General features: G+C 47.8%; 1 protein-coding gene across 1 annotated transcript; it reads left to right on the top strand.

Moving 5' to 3' along the window:
• The first annotated feature begins 13,261 nt into the window (after positions 1–13,261).
• Positions 13,262–16,646, top strand: LOC146171682 (uncharacterized). The gene is made up of 2 exons (XM_084586320.1): positions 13,262–15,111; positions 16,561–16,646. The coding sequence occupies exons 1-2, from the start codon at positions 13,344–13,346 to the stop codon at positions 16,644–16,646; spliced, it is 1,854 nt and encodes a 617-aa protein (XP_084442446.1). The 5' UTR covers positions 13,262–13,343.
• The last annotated feature ends 311 nt before the right edge of the window (positions 16,647–16,957 follow it).

The following is a 16,957-nucleotide window of genomic DNA, read 5'->3' as shown; positions in this document are numbered from 1 at the left end:
CTCCGTGAGGTTGAGGTCATTTTGAGGTTGAGGTTGACCTCATGAGGTCGAAACCTCATGAGGTTGCCCACCTCTGCTGATGATAGGCGATCTCCCTGGGGATCCAGATACATTGAGATGTGCAGTAACGCTCTCTGAATACGTTGCTGCGTAGTATAAAGCGAACGTGATGCACTCCAGATACAGTATCATCTGCAATATTTGTTACGTGTACTCTTCGTGGAAGGTTTTTGTTTTATATACAAGGGCAATATTGAACAGGGGAGTGCTGAGCACAGCTCCCTGAGGTACGCCCCTTTTCACTACGTGAAAGAGAGTTGGATCGTTTGGAGTGCTCACAAAAGTTTGCCGCTCTTGCAGTGTCTAATCTAGTTGCAATGCTTTCCTCCAAGGCCAAGGCTGGCCAAGGCTGCGAGAATTTCATGATGAAACACATTCAACAGATGCCTTGATGTTAAGTGAAACGGCTGTGGGTATGTACCCAGCGTGAAGGTACTCTTCAAGTGATGAGACATGGGTAATGACATTATCAGTCGCATACCTATTTTGGCGAAACCCGTTCATTTCTTGAGAATACTCATTTCGGCTCTCAAGGAACCAGGAGACACGTAAGGAGATTATTCCCTCCATATGTTTACCTACACAGGGCGATGGGTCGGAAGGATGCGTAACTTATTGGCTGTTTAGAAGGTTTCAAAATGGGCACTATTTTCGCCAACTTCCATTCCGTAGGAACCTTACCAGACATCCAGGAAGAATTGGTTTGGTTTGGTTTGGTTTGTGAGGTTTAACGTCTCAAAGCCACTCAGGCTATGAGAGACGCCGTAGTGGAAGACTTCGGAAATTCCGACCACCTGGGGTTCTTTAACGTGCACTGACATCGCGCAGAACACGGACGCCACTCCGTTTCGCCTCGATCGAAACGCAGCCGCCGAGGCCGGGATTCGACCCTACTTCCTTGGGCACAGTAGTCGAGCGCCGTAACCGCTGCGCCACCTCGGCGGGGCAGGAAGAATTGTAATACCCCAGGAGTCGAAGACTGAAATTGTGAGGTAGCTTTCCGATTGTGTCATAGGTCACTTCTTCATGACCGGGTTACGTCCGTCTGTTTAATTCCGATATAGCTATAGATAGCTCTTCGATTGTGAAATATAGGTCCATCGCTGGCACTGCCGCCTGGGGAATGTCTGACAGACCATGTGTGGAGAGTGCTGAAGGCCCTGACCGCACTGACAGTAGTCTGCAGTATTCTTCTGAGACTTTTTTTAATAGATTATCGTTCATGCAGAGATAGTGCTGTGAAAGGGTGAAACTGTTGGAGGGGCGTGCGCATACCATTGAAGCACTTAGACCATTTCAGTATGGGTTCTTTTGCTGCACTGCCGAAATTCGCGGATTTTTTTTTCTTCTGAAATTTGGAACATTCTGTACAGTAAAGGACTAATGCATTGGCGAGGGCACGTTTTCATCGCCAACACCACCGCTGTAAACTCGGAAGCAGACCTACGCCCCTTGCGTTCCTGAGAGCGCCGCCGGATGCCATCCGTACTCTAGGAGCGACGGTGGCGCCACCTCTAGGCCGATCTCACGGCGAATAGTGCGGCAGGGGCTCCTTCCTTGCTCATCTGTTTTCTGCGCGTGTTCTTTTTCCCAAAAAGCAGTGTCTTCGTCTGAAATCAATTGCCTTGTCACATGCAAAGAGGGAAGAAATATTCTTATCAGCGGCGAGCACAAGAAAGATATCCTAGTGTCTTTAAGAGTGACAGATTTTCAAGATGCAGCACATGGCGACCGGATCGAGGTATGTCCTGTTTCCTTCAACGACGCTGAAAAGAAGATATTCCTTGTGTGATGGTCGCTTTTAGGAGCCCTCGCGTTATTGTTGCTGAATACTGAACAGCACGCCTCTGACCTAGACGATGATCATTGATAACATCGTCATTGATCATTGATTGATAATGTGGCTTCAATCAATCCTCCGGCTGATGCACAAATAGCCAGGAATTGTATTGAAAACTATGATGTTGCGATATGAACTGATTCTACTGAGACGTTCAATTTCCTATAGGTTACCAACGCCCGCTTCGAAACATATGAAGGCGCGTCAGAAAACTACAGGTTTTCGGACGGTGATAAAATCAAACTGGTAACTGATGACATTCCACATGATACTGAAGAGTCAAACTATCCTTTGGAAACCAGCAACCAGTATTGAACAGTGCAGCGCCCTCCCCCACTGGTTATGCGCGCGATTTCGGCTATAGAGAAGGCACACCAAATCGTCGAATAAGCGAGTCACTTCATTGCAATAATTCCTGAAAAGGGATCTCTCCGAGCGCGACTGTCTCTTCGTTGAAGCTTTGTGAAGCGATGCATGGCCTACCGAAAAGCGTAGCAAATACGGCTTATTAGTTTCTTCAGGAGCATTTAACATTCATCGTAAGTTCTACAGGTCTAAACCATTGCCATTTGGTGAAATTCTCAGGTAAAAACGTATTAAAACAGCCAGTAAAAGTTGCTGGCTTACGCTTGTTCTTCCAACTAGGTTTTTTTGAGTGGTTAGTATGTTTCTATTTAAAAGCTACTGTTGAAAACTAGAGGAATATATGACCCAGTTAGTTCAGGGTACTAGGTTCTTGAAATAGTAGCCGTTACTGGCAAGGCTTTTACTACCAACAGTTACTAAGAACCTAGTGAATAGTGTGACAAGCAGTTACTAGCTTTTTGGTAATGTTACGACCATTTTTTTTTTTAAGAGTGTACCTCTTGCTCTTAGCGAGGTCTTTTTGAAGTCGACGCTACGTTAGCCTTTTGTGCCAATAGTGCCGTGTTATATCCTGGTAGGTGCCTAGGGCTTCTATGGCGATGCCAGCAATCGAGTCGCTGCTGGCAGTTCGGCCGATAGATACTCGAGCTATTATGTGGCCTGCCTAGCTCACCGGGTTTGAACCGTGAGCCGGCACCCAGATCAATCCCATGTTCTTTCACCCTAGTTATAGCTACCTCCGTGATCGCTTGTGCTTTCTCAGTGTCAATGAACAGACCTCCTTCGTTTACCCTGCAACCAGTGGAGTTCCTCAAGGTCCTATATATACTAGGCCCTTCTCTTTTCCGTTTTTTATTGATGACGTTTCCTCCGTGATCAAGAACCCCTTTCTCCTTTATGCTGATGATATAAAATATTCAAGGTAATACGTTCTTTTCAAGATTGCTTGTTCTTGCAATCGGACACACCTGCTTTCTCTAACTGGTGCGTGAAGAATGGGCTTAACCTCGATTCTTTAAAACTAGGCTTGTCTCATTTACTCGTAAAACGCGCAGCTTTCTCTACCCTTATTCTGTGAACTCTGTGCTGTTGTACAGAGTTGATGAAATAATTGACCTTGGTGTACTTTATGACTACCTTCAGCTTCTCGTCTCACACTAAACGCATTGCTCAGTGGGCTATGCGCGCAATCCGCTTCATATGAAGGCTTCCTAGAGAGTTCCGTACCCCACTTCCGTTCTTAAAGCTGTCAGTAAGCTTGCCGCTTTTGAAGTACGCGTCGGTTGTTTGGAATGGCACTTGCAAATCGATATGTCGACAGAGTACAGCAAAAGTTTTTACGGATATTTCAATATTGCTTTCCTCGTGTAACATCCTCATCTCTCTCCACAGGGAGCACCCCACCGCATATTTCTTCTCTTGTCTGCCGTTGTGTCAGGGCAGATAACATTTTCCTGTACAAACTCTTTATTCTGTGCCATCAGCTTATATAGTACATCCTACTGCGCCTTCCATGAAAGAGCATCAGGGTATTCATACTATTTCAAGTTTCCCCGCTTCTGCATTCTATCTCCCCTCTGGACAGAATTCAGAGGCTGTTCAAATCTTTTTGTCGTCACCTTGACATCTTACTAAACTCGTTTCCTTCATTTATATTGGATGTTCGTGGCATTGTATTTTAAACGTTATTTTATCACGTATAACTTCTACTTTCTAGCCTAAATGTTGTATTTACTGAACTATTGCTTTTTCTTATTCATGTTCTAAATTTAAAATTTTACATTTGAATCTGGCTGCGCCGCATTGAATCGTATTTCTTTATTGTATTTCGCTGTATTTCTAGCTTGTGTTTTAGGTACCACACATTTCTTGCGCCTGGAATGGTTGTTTATTTTATGTATATTTCTATATTACTACAGTCAACGGCTGTTCCTGGATTGTTTCTCTATTTAACGTTTTATTTTATTTTTTTCCTGTTGTGCTCAAGAAGACATGCTGGTGACTGATTTCATTCTATGCGTGATTCTTTTTCTCTAAATTTCATTTCATGTGTTATTTTCTTTTTGTTTTGTGTTCTGTGCGCGTAAAATTTGCGTGTGCATTTTTTTTTCTTATTTGTGCTGTAGCACAAAGACCATATGGGGGTCCCTGCACACGTCAAATAAAGATTAATTGATTATCTTTAACGTGCGCTGATACTGTATTCCAAAAGCAGAGCAATCTGACCCGATTAAATTAAGTTTCATTGCTGAGCTATAGGCATGAAAAATAACAGATTACTGTCCAGAGCTGTAGTAGCAAGCCTGCCAGTTATGTATCGAAGCCGCTGTCTAAGCTGTCGCCCGCCGTGCTCGTCCAGAGGGCGACGGTCTGTTCACCTGCTGGCATTCGAAAGGGTTCACCTCTCACCCGCCGTGCTCGGTTGCGCTGACCGGCGGTCTGTTGAGGTGTGCCTGCTGAGCACCTTGGAGAACTACTCGGAGTCGAACAAAGTTTACAGCATGTTTATTGCAACTGGTCTCTTCTCCCCAAAATCACCCCCGACACCTCGTTAAATAGGTTCGCTAAACAAAGACCGCAACGTTAAGCCAATAGGGATGAAGTAAAATCTCTGGGCGGGGCCAATAGGCTCCAGGATAGTTCTTTCTCACACCTGTGGTGCTGTAAACACAACATCACACGTGTACATTCCATGGAGGTCAAATCGGCAGCCGTCGTCACGTGCGCCCGTGACGGACAGCCCGAGTCCCGTGGGAATGAGCTTCGTGGCATTTGCTGCTCCTTCACATAAGAGCCCAGCACACACACACACACACACACACACACACACACACACACACACACACACACACACACACACACACACACACACACACACACACACACACACACACACACACACACACACACACACACACACACACACACACACACACACACACACACACACACACACACACACACACACACACACACACACACACACACACACACACACACACACACACACATGCGCGCACACACACGCGCACACACACACACACACACACACGCGCACACACACACACACACACACACACATGCGCACACACACACGCACACACACACGCACACACACACACACACACACACACTCACACACACACACACACACACACCGTGAATGATCTCCTAACCTGCGGTCCCGAATACTGCTGCTCGCCTTGCCGACGCGCGGATATCCGGAGTCGTCTTACGGTCGGCGTTGCGTCGGCGACTTGAAATTCGCGCCAGCCAGGCATTCCGAGGGTCACGGGAAATGAACGAAAAAGCACGCACCGCGCGCCGGCTCTCAAGTGCACACAACACCGCAGCTGCGCTCTCGACGAGATGGCGCCAGTCCAGAAGGCGGTGGTGTGGTATGTCGCGTTGATGAGCGCAACACTTCCAAAGTAAGCTGGTGCCAGAATTTGGTTGCACAGCAGATTAAGCTTAATATAGCGCAGGTAAAGGAGAGAAAGCCCAAAGGTCACCGGTGGCACCGATCACGATGTTGGTTGCGCATATGCTTCCAATTCAAGCTGCAAACAAAAGTAGTAATAAAGAAGACGGGGTTACGCTCGAGCCGCATGTTCATCGTCCAGTGCTCGCTTCTTGCTGGCCTCGTAGATCTCACGCTGCTGGTACGCTTACTTGTGTTCGGAGGCGTTTAGAAATAACCCGCATCTTTACATTTGTTGGAGGTGCGGAGTACAATCCATCCTCTCGCTCTGGAACTCCGCAGCCGCACGTCACCACCTCATGGGATGCCTGCAGTAGTCACTTTGCCGGATCTCTACGCCAGCGAGACCTCGCCATCTTCAGCGGCCGCGACGACCACGATGTTGAGGATTATTTCCCATCCTATGAGCGGGTGAGCCCTTACAAAAAAATGGGATGCACAACCCGCTCATGGACATGATTTTTTATCTCACCGACGTAGCAAATCGGTGGTACCGGAACCATAAAGCGAACATTGCATGCGTGGTCTGTGTACAAAGCCAGCTTTTCTAAAGCTCCCAGCCATCCGGCAGTCAGAAAACTCCGCGCTGAACAGTGCTTCCAAGCGCGGTCACAGCAGATCGGTGAGAACTGTACAGCTACATACAGACGTCGTCGACCTGTGCAAGCGCGTGAATGCACATATGTCAGAAACCGGTAAATCAGCAACATTCTCGAGGCAGTCGATAACGACGAATTTACGATGTTGGTAGCGCGAGACCTGAGCACCATCGGAAAATTTGTCAAACTGTATCAGAGTTTCGAAGAACTCAACCAAAGAGCTCTGACTGGCGAGCACACTACGCACATTCAGTCGCTTGCTAGCCTGACAGATGCAGGTGACCAGTCATCACTCCTGCCCTAGATTAAGAGCTTCATTTGACAGGAAGTTGCTCGATAGTTGTTCCTTATTTGTCTCCATCAAGAGACGTAACCACACGTGGCTATCAATCTGCACCAGTTTATTCAGGAACAGGGGGCTGAAGTTCTTCCTCTTCACGCCCTTCACTCAATACCTCTCGCGGTCCCACTGACATATGCGGCTGTTGCTGTCCTACGACTACCTGCATATGCTCTGCATAGACATCCTGCATATTCCAGCCTCCTGATCCCGTTCTAGAATCCACCGATTTTATTTAACTTCCTATTAACCGTACACAGGCACGGTCCAACGTTAAAATAGCATGGAGTCTCTGGCATATACTAAGGCATGTGTTTTCAAAACCTCCTCGCAACCGAATATTTCATCTGAGATCACGCTTGTCAGTCAGTGTCTCAGCGGCACCAATGCGCGCATTTGCGCGTCTTTGCACAATAATTCATTTCGCCACCCGCACCTTCCTCCTCTCACTACCCAGCTGAACCCCACTGAGCGCTGCACCCGGATCGGATCACAACCCCCCCTCGCGAAGCTACTTGGTGCTGGCACATACGGAGAACAAGGGACCTGAGTTATCTCACAGGTACAGTTCGAGGTAATGTCATCAGTCCCCCCATTTCGCAGGAAATACAGTCATATCGTTTCACGACTACACTAGTCCCGTTAAACCAGACAGGTGGATGCATCCGCTACCACATAAGAAGCTCAATAAAAAAGACAGGAGGTAACGTGGCGTCGGTTTCACACGCGAGCCTTCGAAATTAGCACACATCTGCCAACGCAATACAATCAAAAAGAATTTTGCGGGATAACCAGATAAGATCACATATCAAGGAGTGGTTAAAAAGGTGGCGCCATCGGCGGACTTAGTACAGTCCCTTCCCTAGAGCGGTAGGAGACTTTACAGGCCAGCTCAGACCAGTTGACGCAATTCCGTGCCACTCAGTGCGCTCACAAGGTTGCCGAGTGCCACGGGCTCGAAGCCACGTAGAATAGTGTCCACATATGGATCAATGCTGGCAATAACTGTTTTCCAATCCAAAATATGTCATCTTAAGGTGCGTTTAGGAGTCCGAAAATCTTGCAGTGCACTGCCACACTGTCAGGGATTTCAGGAGTGAATTCTGCTCAAGACTGCCTTTGAAAATTTAGTATCAATCCGAAAGTGAAACAAAACGTTGCGTGGTTTCGCACTCCGCATTTGTCTAACTTTGCTAAATCGGCTGCAGTATTTTTTTTTTGTTCGTTCCTCTACAGAATAAAGGCAAGCTGTTGGTAACGGCAGTTCTTTTCTTTACTCCATCCCATTGCATGACTGTCGAATCAAAGCAATATGCACGACGTGGTGTGAGGGAAGTTGTGCGCTGCGGGAACTGCAACACGTGATGAACGGAAGTCGCGTTTACATTAAGCTTCCTGCGCACCTCATGAGCTCTTTCGGTTGTGTGCGGAAAGAATGGTTAGAGTTCCTTTTCTTGTAGCCTTGAAAAAGCGATCATGGCTTCGATCTCCTGAGAGGAACTAACCACTAGACTGCGTTAATTAATTCCTTGTTTTTAAAGTTCGACAATGAAGAGCCAAAACACCAATCCGCAGTTCCACAGGCTGGTGAAATCGTGCAACCTTTTAGAGTGTTTGTAGTGCTGAGATACTAAAATAAAACCCGTGCACCGTAGCAAATTCGAAGAAAGAAATTTCGTCTGGGAAGAGAGCATGGAACGGCGTAGCAGTCGCCGTGGCCGGTCGGCCTGTTAATAAGGCGAAAACATTACTTGCCTCATGACTGGCATGAGCAGTGTGTGGGCAGGAGGGGCAAAATATAACGTGAATTCATATCGACATTGTGACGCAACTATTCTCTGTGCAGCTTTAAAGGTGACGTCATACCATTGCCCTTCTTAATCAGCACACATCTGAAAGCTGGAGGCTAACATTGTAGAACCATTTCATGCCTTATTTCTAACCATGGGGTCCGTGGAGAGCTGAGACAGATTCTGCGCCTCCCTTTCTTCAACAACCACACCAAGAAAAGACGTTTAAGTGTCTGCCAGTGTCTCGACGTTAAACCGCCAAGCAGATGACATTATGCTAACAGTGCTTTCACTCGTAATCAGTTTATAGGCGGAGTTAAACCCCACCAAACCATTTAGGTATTATTTTCATGCTAACATAAGTTCGTGGCGACTGAATGCTCATTTCTGAAAAGATTTTGTCTTCATTTTGAGCTCCCTATCTCCCAGTTTCTTAAATTGTTCCCTGAGACACCGGGTATCGCAGTATCAGCTCAAAACAATCAATGGCGCGCTCAAGCTTCGTCTTAAAAGTTCATCTTTTTATTCCGTGAATGCTTTTCTACTTTTTTGTTTATACTTCTTTTAGGGAAGACGAAGGCTCAGTATCATACTGCTCAGTGGACACATGCACATCTCATAGGTGCATGTGTCAATGTTTCGAACCACTATCGCAAATTAGCTCGAACTTGACTACAAGATGAATTATAAATGGGAGTCGAAATTGTATGACCATGAACGTTGCATAAAGTGCGGCTGCGTCACATTATTAACTAGAAATCAAGTGTGTACTTTCTCCGACAACCTTGAGTTTTTCTTCGTTTTAAAAGCTGATCCGACATTGCTTTATCAGTGGAATAGAATCACTGCAGCGTGTAGAAGCGCAACTGCGCTCTGCAAACTGCACAACCATATTGAAAACTCGTCCCTTGCAAAAATAGGACAAGAACCAAGGAAACGTAACAATATATTGTCACATGCACAGCACCAATCTCTGGTGTCGGGCTATCGTTTCCTCCCGAACACGGGTGACCGCTGGCCTGCGCAATGGCGGCGCTCTGAAGTTGCCTCATATAAGAGCCTTCCTAGGCAGTGAAATAAAAACGCATAATTCGTAAGTTGAGTAACATATTTGGATATATAAATATATAACCAAGTACATCAAAAACGAAAAAGCGAATATGTGAAAAAAAAAAAAAAAAGTCAGGCTGGTCATTTTATTTTTCCATCGTTCGACGACGTTGCAATGAGTCACATGGCACATGCATAGTAGCCTAATGCGAGGTGACTCCAGCACAGACAATTTGGTCGAGTGTAGACTTCAGAATGATAAGTGACGCAGTATACAACAAGCATTTCGTATTTGACGCCGTAGTCTCTACATGACGTCATCAGTTGACGATGCACTTGTAATGCAACTAGTATTGGTTTTGAGCAGGGAATTGAGTCGAATTATCCTGCGTTGCAGATCTTCAGAAAATGAGTTTTTGTTCGTTTTAAAAGCTGATGCGACGTTCTCTTAACTAAGGACTAAAATTAGGTACCATCTGCCGTTGTTCTTTCTTCTCTCTTCTGTACCTCGACTCTATGAGATGCCGGTAGATTCGGCGGGCGACGTCTCAGACGACGAATTGAACAACTTTAAAAACAGCCACAACAAAAGAACAGTGAGGCGTGTTTACAAAAGCGAGAAAGGACTACATTCGTACAACAAGGGCTGCTGACATCTGAGCTCTTTTATAGCTTTCCTATCCCGGCCTTCCACTACAGCTGCATGGGGCCTGCGTGCATCCGCTGTCGGAGCCTAGCCTCCAGCCGGCGGTCGCAGAGGAGCACGAATAACCGCATCCGAATCTTCCAGAAGGGGGAAGGGGCGCTGGGAGAGAAGACCGCAGCACTGGCGAAGCTATGCTTCTCTTCGGCGACCCACCAGAGAGTCGTGGAATTTTGCCGAAGCCGCAGTTCATAAGCGTGGTTTTCTCCACGTCGCATACAGCAGGACCTGGTCAGTGCGGTAGGACGCATAAGCTGGCAGCTGTGCTTTCTTCCCCATTGCAGAAGGTCCTAGCTGCTTCCACCGCAGTCTGTCGCCAGACGGCCTGGAGCCCATGTTGACGAAGGTGGGGAGGCGCGCGCCGCGGTCCAGGGCGCGTAATCGGACGCGCTTCTTTCGCGACGCTTCTTGATCCTCCTGTTTGAGCCTCTTTCCTACGACTGGCCCGCAACAACATTTGCAAAAAGACGACCGCGGCCTTACACGCCTCACCATAAGAGGATTACTGGGTTTGGTTTGGTTTGGTTTATGGAGTTTAACGTCCCAAAGCGACTCAGGCCATGAGGGACGCCGTAGAGGAGGACTTTGGAAATGTCGACTATCTTGGATTGTTCAACGTGCATTGCCATCGCACTGCACACGGGCGCCTTACTTTTCGGCTGCATCGAAAAGGGCTGTCGCGACCGGCATTCGCTTCCGCATTCACGATTTCTGGGCTTTTGTTCCCAGCCAAGCCGAAAATCCAAAAAGGGCCGCGGCTTGTCGTCTGCCGACATGAAGTGCGCATGTGCAGTGCCTGTTCATAGTCACTTCGTGGCAGCGACGTAAATGCACGCAAATTTCAGGGAGTACACGTAGCTTGCCGTGGCGTCCATCTTTAATATCAAATGTTATTTTTTTTTCTTTCTAAACACGTCAGATGCGTACCTTTAAAACAGAGTAAACGGCGTTAGGAGATTGTAATGTTTTTATTAAGTATTTTAACCCGTATTTGCCTAGAACTAAGAAAATATCACTGAAAAATTCACCTAAGGTGCTCGGTCTTTTTGCTCTCAGGTTTAAAAAAGCGCTAAGATTAACGCCGTTCCCAGCATGCATTCACACACTCACGTGCAAATTGCATAACGCTTCGCATAGCTGTGCACAATTTATAGCATTTTAGGGGGTCCAAAAACCAAGGCATGGATAGCATAGTTTCTTGCTCTTACCTAGAGGGATAGCTGTGCAGCCATCTATGGGATTTTGCATGGAGCTTCCTGACGACCACTTCAGCCACCATGGGCGCCCAAAGCATCATGGGGCGCAGAGCTACCTGGTAAAGAGCTGCAACATTTGGCCAAACGTAATGCAAAAATAAACGTTGTTCTAGAATAAAAATGTCATAGCATTCAATATCGTGACTATAAATTGCAACAAGCGAGCGGAATAGCACGAAAGTGTAAAATTTCTCCAAAATAAACAATGGATCTCATTCCTATTGGCTAGGTATTGAGCTTTACCGAAACCAATATTTCGCACCTTAAGGCACGCTTTAAAAACGAAAAAAAAAATATTTTAAAAATGTGTACGGTTGCTCAATTGCTTTAGGAAGTTTTTAGTGGCATTCCGAAAATCAAAAATCTATTATTGGCATCGTCTGTTTTTGCGCCTTCGCTACTAAGGCATTTGCGCTCTATTTTTCTATGTTCGCGCCTCGGAATGATTATGACGATGAAGATGACGGGGATGAGACAGCTTAGTAATGTCACTATGTGTTCCTCCCAAAAAATCGGACAGTCCCGCAACAAGCAGCACACCGGCACGTGATGATTAGCATGGTGCTGAAGTGCAGAGCCGTCAGCTTTCCCTTTAGGTAAGGGTGAAAAACTCTGTGATGGATAGGATAGATAAAAGGTGTGATGGTGGAAAGGAAGTATAAAATAAAACGAATGTTTCAAATCAGTGGACGGCTCTAGGAGAGAGGCGCGCAGACAGGATAGCCGCGTAAAGTTTCAAAGTTTACACAACGCAAGATTGGCACCGGCACTGTGCTTTAAAAATGAGCCGCGAGGTTTGCGCCGTTTAAGAAACGCACGAGCGCACGCAATGGCCGCTAGGAAAAGTGAGCTCCCCGGTGTTACGTTGCGAACTTCCCGAGTAACGAGACGGTGCACGTGTCGAGATGGGCGTCCGTTTTTCTAAGAAGACTGCACGCGACCACCTCGGAGTTCGTGGACCAGAACCACCCAGGACGCAGCAACGCGGTGTCGCATATCGGCAGCGACGGCAGCAGTTGCCCCAGTTTGTGTCCGGAGGACTGTGCGCAGAGGCGCTAACGAATTCGCCGAAGAGCGGGCGCGCCTGTGTTTGGAAACAGAGAGCCGCGGCGCCTGCGTGTTAGCACCGAGGAGAGAGAGCGGGTCATCTCCCCCCCCCGTGGAGAAGAACGGTCACCGCATTCCTTTCCCGCGGAGTGCTCCCGCGCGAGGGGTCCGCGTGGGTGGCGCGCGGTTCCGACCTTGGACAGCCAGCAAGCCTCCTTGGGACCCCCATGCCTGACTTCCCCCGGCGGAGTCGCCATCGTGCCGCTAAAGTGGAAAGAGTGCGTTGGGAGGACGTTCTAGTGGGCGGTTCCCGAATGTCAGCAGATCAGGAACTCAAATGTGATTGGACTTTGACAAAATAGAAAATTCCCCAACTAGGTACTTGGGGACAAAAAAGTTGTTAAAAACGAGAGCACGAGTGCTCTCCGGTGTGTACCTTCTCAGATTCACCATGTAAATAAACCTTCGTTAAGTTCTCTCTAACTCTCGGCCAGTCTCTGCTTGGGTGACCACCGCCCAATATTGAAGTGCATGCAGCCCGACGTCTGACTCGGCTTTTCGCTACCCGTTGGTCCGCTACCGGAGCAGTACCAACGCAACAGCTGGTGGCAGCGGTGGGATGGACTCCGCTGGAATCATGGTTGCAAGGTTCGGTGAGTGCTTGGCTTTTCTTCACTGAGGTTTTACCAGGCTTTGTAGTAAGTAAGTTTACAAAGGTGGGGGGGGAATTGTTTATCGTTAGCACGGGACTTGAAAGTACGTGACGATAAGAGATTTCTAAAAGGAAGAAATTGCAGCACTCGGGATAACCATGAATTTGAAAGTGTTGAAAAAGCCACTTTTGCTGGAGTTGGCCAAAAGTCTGGGTTTGGATCTTCAGGACCAAACGAGAAAGCCAGATATCATTGAGGCTATTGAGGCACTTGAGGCAGACGACGATGAGCTCTCGGAATGCCTGGAGCTGATTGCTGAGAGAGAGAAATCAAAGAGGGAAGCAGAAGAAAAAAATGAGAAACGCATGGCTGAAGAGAGTAAGCGCTTAGAGCAGGAACTTGAGCTGAAGCGTCTCGAACTGCAGGTGCTAAAAGCTCGAAATGAAAGTGATGAGAGCGTAGCATCGGGCACAGTAGAACGCAAGTCGTTCCGCATGAAAGACCTTATGCAACCTTATAGGAAAGGAGAGAACATAGGTCTGTTCTTGGTAAACTTTGAGCGCACGTGCGAGAAGGCAGGGTTTAGCAAAGCAACTTGGCCACAGTGCTTGCTGACACTGTTGCCTTGTGAGGCGGCAGATGTGATAGCCCGCTTGACTAAAGAAGATGCAGATGATTACGATAAGGTTAAATCTAGTCTGCTCAAAAAGTATAGAATGTCAGCGGAAGCTTTCCGGCAAAAATTTCGCAAAGCTAAAAAGGAGAATGATGAGTCGTACCCGGAGTTCGCGTATAAGCTTATGGCTAACTTGGGGGAATGGCTCAAAGAAGCTAAAGCTTATGACGAAAGCCAAAGAATGTTGCAATGCTTCGGACTCGAGCAGTTCTACTCTTGCTTGCCTGATGAAGTAAGGCATTGGGTGCAAGACAGGCCAGAAGTTGCGACTGTTTCGAAGGCAGCAGAACTGGCAGAAGAGTTCGTCTCGCGCCGTGCGCTGGACAGGACGGAAAGCCCTAAATACCAGAATAGGAAAGCAGCTGGATGGAGAGGGCAGCCTGTAGAAGAGAGACAGCAAGCACGAGGCGTAGACGTCTCAGAAAGAAGTGTGATCGTAAGAGAGGAAGTACTTGAAGTAGAAAACTGTCAGAAGAAAGCTTTTGAAAAGAGACGGCCATTGGTTTGTTACAACTGCCAAAAGCCGGGACATTTAGCTGCGGCTTGCAAAAGCCCAAAGATTGTTTGCTTGTCAGCGAACAGCAACAATGAAAGTATGCGGCTTCTAGAGCCATACTTACGAGATCTCGTCGTGAACGGAAAACCGTGTCGCGTGCTTCGAGATTCGGCGGCTACAATGGATGTAGTTCATCCCTCGTATGTAGAGCCAGAAAATTTCACTGGAGAGTGCACATGGATTAGACAAGCGGTGGAAGCAAATAGCGTGTGCCTTCCAATCGCTAATGTCAGCATTGAAGGTCCATTCGGCGTACTTCGCACAGAGGCTGCCGTGTCAGCCAGTCTGTCGAAGCAGTATCCCTATCTTTTCTCGAACAGGTCTGATCAACTGTTGCAGCAGAAGGGACTAGTGTTCGGAGAAGGGGCTGTTCACGCATTGACTCGCTCGAAAGCACGAAAGCTGGCTGCTAAATCCGTCACACTAGAAGCGTCAGGTGACGTTGAGGCGACAGAACATGAGCGGTTAGGCATGACAGAGGCAATCCACGCGCCGACTAGCGAGGAAGTAAACATCTCAGACATGTCAGAAGGTAGCGAGGATAGTATTGAGTTTAAAGAGGCCTGTCGGGAGCTTCTCATAACGTCGCCATCTGACAGCTTGCAAAGATTGCTGGGGGTGGACCGATCGTCCCTGATAGCCGAGCAAAGAGCCGATTCCACACTGCAGAATCTTAGGCACATGAAGAGTAAAGGTATCGCGAAGAAACACGTGATATTCGTAGAAAGGTCCGGAATACTTTATCGAAAGTATCGTGATCGCAGAGGAGTGCAGGTCGACCAATTGGTCGTACCAAAACGCTACCGCGGTGATCTTTTGCACTTGGTTCACAAGAGCTCGCAATCAGGTCATTCAGGGTTCAAGAAAACAAAGAATCGGTTGTTGCAGGAATATTACTGGCCGGGATGTTTTCGGGAGGTGGAAAATTGTGTAAGGACCTGCGAAACATGTCAACGGGTGGGCAAGCCGGGAGATAAGGCGAGAGCCCCAATGAAGCTAGTGCCTGCGATCACGGAGCCATTTCGACGACTCGTGATCGACACTGTTGGTCCCCTTCCAAAGACTAAGACTGGTTACAGCCACATTTTGACAGTAATCTGTCCTGCCACAAAGTTTGCTGAGGCAGTGGCCCTGAAAGAGTTAAGCTCAATGGAAATTGTGAACGCACTCATGTCCATTTTCGCACGGGTTGGGTTTCCCGCTGAAATACAGTCAGATCAGCAGACTGTTTTTACCAGCGCACTGAATACAAATTTCCTGGAGAAATGTGGGATTAAATTAATCCGTAGTTCAGTGTACCACCAGCAGTCCAACCCGATGGAAAAGATGCACTCGGTAATGAAACACATACTGAGAGCACTGTGTTTTGATCGCAAAACCGACTGGGATGCCTGTTTGCATGCAACAATGTTTGCGCTGAGAACCGTGCCTCATGAGGCCACGGGGTTCTTGCCGGCCGAAATGGTCAACGGCCGCTCCCTGCGATCGCTACTACGCTTTCTTCGGGAATCGCGTGAGGGCAGGGAAGAGAACCCTACGGTGGTGGAATACGTGCTCACGCTGCTTGAAAGGTTGCACAAGGGGCAGGAGCTCGCGGGATGCGAAATGAGTAAAGCGCAGGTGAGGGCCGAACAGTGCAATGACCGAACAGCGAGATCACGCTGTCTTGAAGCTAGAGACGCGGTAATGGTGCTAAAACCGTCCGAGAAAAATAAATTGGAAGTACAATGGGAGAGCCCAGCGGAAGTCATTCAGAGACTGTCCGACACGCGCTGTCTAAATAGCCTGCCCGGAAAGCGAAAGATAGAGCCACGGTAAACCTAACGGCATCTGCCGATGACTTAAGTCGATGCTTTTGGTGTTATTGATAGCATCGGTGAGCCTGGCTTGGGTATGTTTTTTTTCCTGGCATACGTTTGCATTATTACCATTTTTCTTTTAACCTTGAACATTGTGTTTGTGTGCATGAATAATGTTCTGGTTGTTTCAAGTGCTGAAGTAATAGTAAAAGGATTAAAGTAATATTGGTATGAGAGCCTGGTGGATCTCGTGGAGAGAGTCCTGGCGCTTGCCGTCTTTGCGGCTGTGATTTTCGTGTTGTTCAAACTGATGCTGTCTTTCCTGTGAATGAGCTGGTCTGCAGAGAGCAAGAAGCCCTCCATAGTCTTGACAAGAGGCAACGAGGAGCTGCAGAGTCCGTTGGAGGCAGCAGAGCATCAGCAACAGTGAACCCAACCAGAACGACATCGTGTATCCCTCTGGACAATGGTTGCTGACCTTTGTGCATCGGGATCTTCAACCGCCGCCGGAGAAGCTGTTACGTTTCGAACTTCCCGAGTAACGAGACGGTGCACGTGTCGAGATGGGCGTCCGTTTTTCTAAGAAGACTGCACGCGACCACCTCGGAGTTCTTGGACCAGAACCACCCAGGACGCAGCAACGCGGTGTCGCATATCGGCAGCGACGGCAGCAGTTGCCCCAGTTTGTGTCCGGAGGACTGTGCGCAGAGGCGCTAACGAATTCGCCGAAGAGCGGGCGCG

Source organism: Amblyomma maculatum, unplaced genomic scaffold (genome assembly GCF_055883805.1).
Source record: "Amblyomma maculatum isolate TAMU_Amacu unplaced genomic scaffold, ASM5588380v1 scaffold_18, whole genome shotgun sequence".
Classification (NCBI taxonomy): domain Eukaryota; kingdom Metazoa; phylum Arthropoda; class Arachnida; order Ixodida; family Ixodidae; genus Amblyomma; species Amblyomma maculatum.
The sequence above is the reverse complement of the archived record's forward strand: the minus strand, read 5'-3'. Positions and strand labels throughout refer to the sequence as shown.

What these genes read in the sequence shown, in the direction of transcription:
- LOC146171682 (XM_084586320.1), top strand. Translation starts at nt 13,344, where the DNA reads ATGAATTTGAAAGTGTTGAAAAAGCCACTTTTGCTGGAGTTGGCCAAA. An exon ending in TAGGCACATGAAGAGTAAAG is followed by an intron (nt 15,112 to 16,560) that starts GTATCGCGAAGA and finishes GCTGGTCTGCAG; the next exon opens with AGAGCAAGAAGCCCTCCATA.